This window comes from Trametes versicolor (genome assembly GCF_000271585.1).
Source record: "Trametes versicolor FP-101664 SS1 unplaced genomic scaffold TRAVEscaffold_6, whole genome shotgun sequence".
Classification (NCBI taxonomy): Eukaryota; Fungi; Basidiomycota; class Agaricomycetes; order Polyporales; family Polyporaceae; genus Trametes; species Trametes versicolor.
The window spans coordinates 2,556,605-2,563,331 of record NW_007360326.1 but is presented as its reverse complement, the minus strand read 5'-3'; the positions used below and the strand labels follow the sequence as shown (position 1 = coordinate 2,563,331).

General features: G+C 61.8%; 3 protein-coding genes across 3 annotated transcripts; 1 reads left to right on the top strand and 2 right to left on the bottom strand.

Annotated features, from left to right (window-relative positions):
* Nucleotides 1-23: 23 nt before the first annotated feature.
* TRAVEDRAFT_48073 (uncharacterized protein) lies at nt 24-642 on the bottom strand (the record flags this gene model as incomplete). The annotated part of the gene is made up of 3 exons (XM_008040252.1): nt 24-139; nt 188-415; nt 481-642. Coding segments are annotated over 3 exons (506 nt in total), but the record flags the coding sequence as incomplete, so codon positions are not given.
* A 585-nt stretch (nt 643-1,227) lies between these two features.
* On the bottom strand, nt 1,228-1,830 carry TRAVEDRAFT_20780 (uncharacterized protein; the record flags this gene model as incomplete). Its single annotated transcript, XM_008039945.1, has 1 exon — nt 1,228-1,830. The coding sequence occupies one exon, from the start codon at nt 1,828-1,830 to the stop codon at nt 1,228-1,230; it is 603 nt and encodes a 200-aa protein (XP_008038136.1).
* Nucleotides 1,831-5,114: 3,284 nt separating this feature from the next.
* TRAVEDRAFT_123156 (uncharacterized protein) lies at nt 5,115-5,783 on the top strand (the record flags this gene model as incomplete). Its single annotated transcript, XM_008040800.1, has 2 exons — nt 5,115-5,242; nt 5,306-5,783. Coding segments are annotated over 2 exons (606 nt in total), but the record flags the coding sequence as incomplete, so codon positions are not given.
* Between the last annotated feature and the right edge of the window lie 944 nt (nt 5,784-6,727).

Sequence of the window (6,727 nt, the reverse complement as noted above, 5' to 3'; positions counted from 1 at the left end):
GGGGGGCGTCGGATGCCTCCGACTGGACGCGCCCTTTCGCCTTGGACCGAGTGCGCGCGGAGGGCACCGGGGGGGCCGGTTCTTCAGCGGCTGGCAGGTCGGCAGCCGGTTCTCCAGCCACCGACTCGTCGGGGCTCTCCTAGAAGCAGCGTCAGCGCAAGAAGCAGACGCGGGGGCCCCGACTTACCGGGAACTTGTTCTTGAGGGCCAGCAGGCGCTCCTGGTAGGTGGGCGTCGTGGGCGGGGCGGTGTTGCGGAGGGCTGCGATCACACGCGTTGCCGCGGCCGAGAGCGTCGGGGTGTACCATGCAGGCTTCGGCTCCGGCAGGAAGGGGCTTACCACCCGGACCACGTACTCCGCGAACTCGTCCCCTTCGGCCCGAGGGCCTCTCTCGGGAGCCGCGAAGTACGAGTCCTGCGCCCGCCCCCCCCCGGTTAGCAGACGAACCAGAACCCCGAAGCGGTCGGGGAGGGACGTACCAAGGCCTTCGAGGCCATCCCACCCCACGTCAGGTGATCCGCGGGCTCCGCCGCACCGTCGGGCTCCGTCATGTGCAAGTCCCTCATCCTCTCCCGCGCTTCCTCCAGGGGGAGGACCCGCTTCGAGGACTTCGCGCGCTTCGGGACGGCAGTAGAGGACATGTCGAGCAGCAGAGAGGAGAGAGGGAGAGAGAGAGGCGAGTCGCCACCGACGCGCCACGTCGCCCCTTTATGCGAAGGCAGGCGGTAGGGTCGCGCGCGACGGTAATCACAACGCCGCTCGCGCGCGGCGACCGCGGGCGCACCTTACCACTACTGGCAGGAGACGCCTCGCGCGAACGGCGCGCGACGGCGCCTAGTAGCGGGAAGCGCGCGACCATCAGCTTCTCCCGCGGCGGCGTACCACCGGGCCCTGGCCGAAGCAACGGGCCGCGCGACGCCGCCCTTGGCTACCCCGCGGAGTTTCCCGCATGTCACCCCGAGCGGGCGAGAGGACCGCCGCGCCCCTGGACATCGCGGCACCAGGCCAATTAGGATCCGCGAGCGTTCCACACGCCGGCGGGTAGAACGACGCGTCGGTACACGGGCGGCTCCCATTCTATTGCACTCTACGCGCCACCAACTAGTCCCGAAGCCTACGTCACACACATCCCTCCCGCGCCCTTTCGGAAGTCCCGACGCCCTCACGCCGACGCCTAGCCCCGACGCCCTCACGCCGACGCCAATCCCCGACGCCCACCGCCCACTTCACCGGACCTCCGTAACGGCATCCGGAGCAACGTCCCCGACGAGCTGCAATTCTTCCTTCAATTCCTCGCGGACCGTCCGAAGTTCGTGCAGCTGGGCCTCCAAGCGGGTCACGGCCGAGGCCAGTCCGAGCGGCGCATCCGAACGAGAGGCCACACCCCGAACGACGCGCGCCTGCATCAAGGCCGCTTCTACGCGGTGGAGGGCCCCGAGGTAGTACAGGCGCGTCGCGCGACACTTGGCGAGCAGGAATCGCTCCTGGAAGTACAGCCACAGGTCGTCGGGGTCGTGCGCGAGGCAGAGCAGCATCTCAACCCGCTCAAGGAGGGGGACCATCTCCCTTCCGTGCAGGGTGATCGCGAAGTAGTCACCCTTTCCCGAAGGGTCAGCGTGCGTCCCCCGAGGTGTAGGGCAAATAGGAGGGCGCACCATCAGCTTCAGGGTGTCGTCTAGCGCGGCGCGCCAGTCGTCGGGGCCATGAGACCCGCTCTCCTTCATCTCCTCCAGGCCAATCACGGCACGGTCGACTTCCCTGGCGAGCGCAGGAGCGTACGCGACACAGGCGTCGCGGACGAGCTGTTCTAGAGCGGCAATACTGGCCATCGGGGTAGAAGCTGGTAGGCGACAGATAGGGCCACCCCCGACGTCGTCACCGGACTTTTATACCTCGCGCAATCGCACCATCGCCATCAATGCCGACTGGGGACAGTCGGGATTTCAGTTAGGGGGAGATGATGCGCACTCACCGCGCCTGCCGCCCGCCGCGGTGTGGGCACCGCTCTCGAGCTCAGACCACCCCGACGCCGACTCCCTAGCGGGTACTGCGCCCCGAGCGGCCCCGAGCCTCCCCGAAGCCCCATCGTCGCTCACGCACCACCCCTCACTCGCCACCCGCGAGTCGAGCAAGGCGAGCCGCGATAAGTGGCCCCGACCGGGGGCGCCAAGCCCTGCCAAGCATCGGGGTTCGAGGGCAGTACGAAACGCCCGATACGCTCGTCGGGGGTCGCGGCGCATGCGTCCCCGCCCACCAATCACACCGCGCGGTACGCGCGGCCCCGACAGTCTAGGCAAGGCCCGCAGAGCGCGGCCCCCGTAGGGGGCCCGATCGTCGCGCCCGTCGCGCCTTGCGCGACGGGTGCATCTTTTCTTTCTTATCCTTCCCGTACGGCTCCGGCCCCTCCTGTATATACGCGGGGCCCCGAGCTCCGGGAAATCCCACTTTTCCCTTACCCCTTCAGAGCTCAAGTTTGCGATTGCGACGGCGTCTGCGACTGCGACTTCGACAGCGCCAGCGAGTTCCCTCCCGACAACACCCCCGACGTCCTCGTCTCGTTGCGTACAGTGAGTACCACGCCTGAAACCCGCGTCCCCGATCCTCCGCGTCGCGCCCCGCAATAGCACGTATCGTCCGCGCAATCCCTTCCTCACAGGCCAGGAGCGAAAAGCTCGCTCGGCCCCTCCCCGCGCCTTCCGCGTCGTAGGGAACTCGGGATCGTACTCGGAATCCCCCGCTCACACAAGACACTTCTCGGGTCTCGTCCTCTCGGCCCATCGACCCCGACGTCCTAGCGGCCGTTACGGGAGACTTGAGTGCATCAGCGGATCGCACCACGCGCACGCATGGGCTCCGTTCGGCGGGAAGTCCTGTAAAATAACGTGGTCACCCCTGTTTACTTCCCCCCCCCCCCCCACCACCTGCCTCCCACGTATCATCATGGGTCGCCAACCTTGGGCGCCGGACGACCAACTCACCTGGCTAGAGGCCAAAGTCCCCGGCTTCCATGCTTCGCAAAACGATGAAACGACGGGCAGGTTCTTGGAGCGCACTGAGAAGGCGTACTTTGAGGCGTTCTGGAAGGACCCCGACGCACCGGACAGGTTTCGCGAGTCCATGTTGGACAGGAACGGCCGCTTGGTGTCTAAGGACCAATGTAAACTTGTGAGTGTATTCCCAGGAGCGAAGATGCGAATAAGTCGCTTACATATCACATGTAGCAAGTCAACAGATGGTTCTGGAACCGCAGCCTGGGCAAGTTGACGAAGAAGAAGGGCCGCGGTGGCACAGTGCTCAACCTCGCGCCGAAGAAGGCCGGACACGTTCATGCCTATCAAGCGTACATGAACCTGCATACGGATCGTATCATGCCGGTGATTCGAAAGGAGTATGAAGACTACCTGAAGAAGCACACCGAAGAGCACGGGGCCGCAAACTCCGACATCGATGAGGAGAGTGCCGATGCGGACGCCAACGAGAAGGCACCTGTGCCTGACGCGTGGTGGAAGTTCGCGTGCGCGCGTGCAAGGGTGATGTTGGAAGACGAGCCGGAGGACGTACAGAGGGAGGTGGAGGAGCATTGCGAGAAGACCGTTGGCGCAGGTGGCCTCGAGCAATTCCTGGACGAGGAGAGCGCAGAGATGCACGTCGATGCAGAGGATCTGGCAAAGACGGCGAGAAACATGCAGAGGTGAGTCGAACGGTTCGTGACGCGAGGCTTACACTCACGCTGCCTATCTAGCATGATCGACATGCTCCCGAAGACGCTGCAGGGCATACAGAAACGTCTTGAGAAGCAGATCGGCTGGAAGAGTGCTTTCCTCGTGGGCGGACCTCGTCCCGATACGGGCGAATTTGCGGCGCTTTTGTAAGTTTCCCAACCATACCTTCCAGTGCTTGCTATCGTCCTAACGAGGGGCTCCTAGCCTTAATCAGGGGGAGACGCTCAATCTTGGGAAATCGTTCCCGAACGCTACGCCGGAGTGGGACGACTTAGAGAGGGCATTCAACAAGTTTATTGTCAGTTGCTACCGTATGTATCCGAGTTATGTGTCGCAAACGGTTCCTAACTGACATACTATTAGCCGCGGACATTGGGAAACGACTGAACGCTGCGTACCTCGACGAACAACTCGAACATGACGGGTCGCCTTCTCACACAAGCACCCCGCCTGCGTCCAATCTGCCGTCTCTCACATCCGGGTCCAGTGGTGCGTCGGCGGGTCCAACCGATAAGCAACCTGGTCGGGCAGGCAGTGCTGGTACGTCTACGAGTGACACCGCCACCCGCGACAAGTCGACAAGCAAGAGCGCGCGTCGGCAGGAGACCCCAGAGTCAGACTACGAGGCAGGACGCGAAGCTAGGATAGCCGCAAACAAACAGCTGTTCAACGACTTGGGTCTGGGAGAGTTGGTGCTCCCGCCGAAGCCTCAAGGCCCGAAGAAGCGTAAACGGGAGAAGCTGTCTGACACGAGCGCCGGTCCCACGCAACCGAAGAGGAGGAGCCGGCGTAACGGTGGCTCTAACAATCAGGACACCTCGCTATCCGCCAGCGCAGACGACGTGGTCACGCCCTCACCCTCGACTACTACTTCTACTGTGCCGACTGGCACCATCACGCCGTCTCCCTCGACTACTACCCCTGCGCTGGACCCTGCTACGTCAAACTTGCCCTTGCCCTCGACGAATCCCCAGCCCGACGCCGCTGGTCCCGAGCCTCCTGCAAGCGAGGCTACATCTGGTGGAAAGACCACAGGCCCCGGAGCGCGACCTACCCCCACTCAACCTATCACCGCACCGCCTCCTAGCACCTCCACGCAGCCTACGCCCTCGCAGGACGCGGCCGTGGGGGGCGCCCTGTCCGTCACGGGTTCCAACACAACCCTTGCTGCCCCACCCGCCTGACCCGAGTCATCCGCCGTCGTCAGCTCCTCGACACAGCATACGCCCTCGCAGGACGCGGCCGCACGGGTCGTGTCCATCGCCAGCTCTGACGCAGCCCTCGCTGTCCCCAACCCGCAATCCGAGTCGTCTGCTGCCGTCAGCCCCACGGTCGAACACGAACCTACACCCGGTCTCTCTCAGATTCCCTCTCCATCGCAATGCACCGGCGATCTTGCGCCTCCCGACGGTGACGCCCTCCCAGAATGGATGTCCGATGCCATGCAATACTTCACGCTCGTCGAAGGCGGTGAGGGGTGGAAGCGCTTGATTGGACTATGGCTGGAGTTCGAGAAGGCGTCGGGGTACCCCAATGGACAGGTACGTCCGCTTTCTTATGCATATTTTCTGCAGCTAACTAGCAACTATCTACAGGACAGCAGCAATCGTCTCCCTACCAAGCACCGCCCCGACGAGGTCAGGATATGGATGAAGAATCATTGCCTCTACGAGAAGCTGCCGAAGATCAAGTCGCCTTCGCAGTTCTCTGTGGCCTGGAGGAAGTGGTGGATATCCTTGCAGCCCTCCTCTCGCACCAAAGGCGACGTGACGCTGTGGCCACTGCCCCAGAACGAGCCCGTCGATGCGACGGAGTGGGGATCGGTTGCAAGAGGCGGCTGCAACGGGTTCTTCCTCGTTGTCCTCACCCTCGCGTGGTGGATGTGGGCGGCCCTCAACGAGAATACGAGCACATCTACTATCGTGGAGGCTCTGGAGGATGTCAGCTGGGTATGCGAGGTCATCACTCGCTATGTCCACGAAGGCCGTCGTCAGGCTGGCACTGGGATTGCGGACAACGGCGACTCTGAGCGACCGAATAAGCGAGCTCGCGTCGATTAGCAGATACCTAGACCATTGTGCGCCTGTCCTCATGTAGAACATATCTGAAATGTTATTATCTGCTCGACAAGCGCGCGCTTCCTGAGGCTGTGATATGTTGTAGAATATGGGGTCCAGGCCCGGGGTCTTGGCAGGCGCCTACTCACTTGATAAGTCAATGTTACCGTTTCCTGTGCCCCATTATATAACCGTCACTGCAATATCCCCAAGGACTGATGTTTGGTAGCAGTGCCCGACATAGTAGCACTATTGACCACGTGATTCTACGGCGCTCGAGGTCGGACGACTGGTAGAAAGTCCCGATTTGGCAAGCGCGGCGCGTAACAATTGGGGGCGAATAGACGCGCAGCGTGATAACGGTCACGCAGGCCCGCGCTAACCCGCGCTCCAGGCACCAAATCCGGGCAGCTGCAGCGCGGCGTTCAGTAGCATTGCCCGATTAGGCATTGAAAGTGTCTGGCACCCACATAGAGCTGGCACCGCAACCTGGATGTAGCTGGGCATATAACAGGGACTGACATAGCACTTCCGGGACCATCCGGTATCAATAGGGTGCCCCCGGAGACGTCCAAGCCATTAACAAGCATTAATAGGGAAGGCCCGGAGGGTCAGTATATCATTAACAGGCATTAACAGGGGGGCCCAGAAGGGTAGTACATTATTAACAGGCATTAACAGGGAGACCCGGAGGCTCAATACATTATTAACAGGCATTAACAGGGAGGCCCAGAAGGGCAGTACATTATTAACAGGCATTAACAGGGAGGCCCAGAAGGGCAGTACATTATTAACAGGCATTAACAGGGACACCCAGAAGGGTAGTATATGATTAACAGGCATTGACAGGGATGCCCAGTCTATTGTACAATGGGTAGACTAGATAGTATAATGGTGGGCCAGATGATAAACAATAAAAAGCGGTGATCACCAAATACACAATGCTA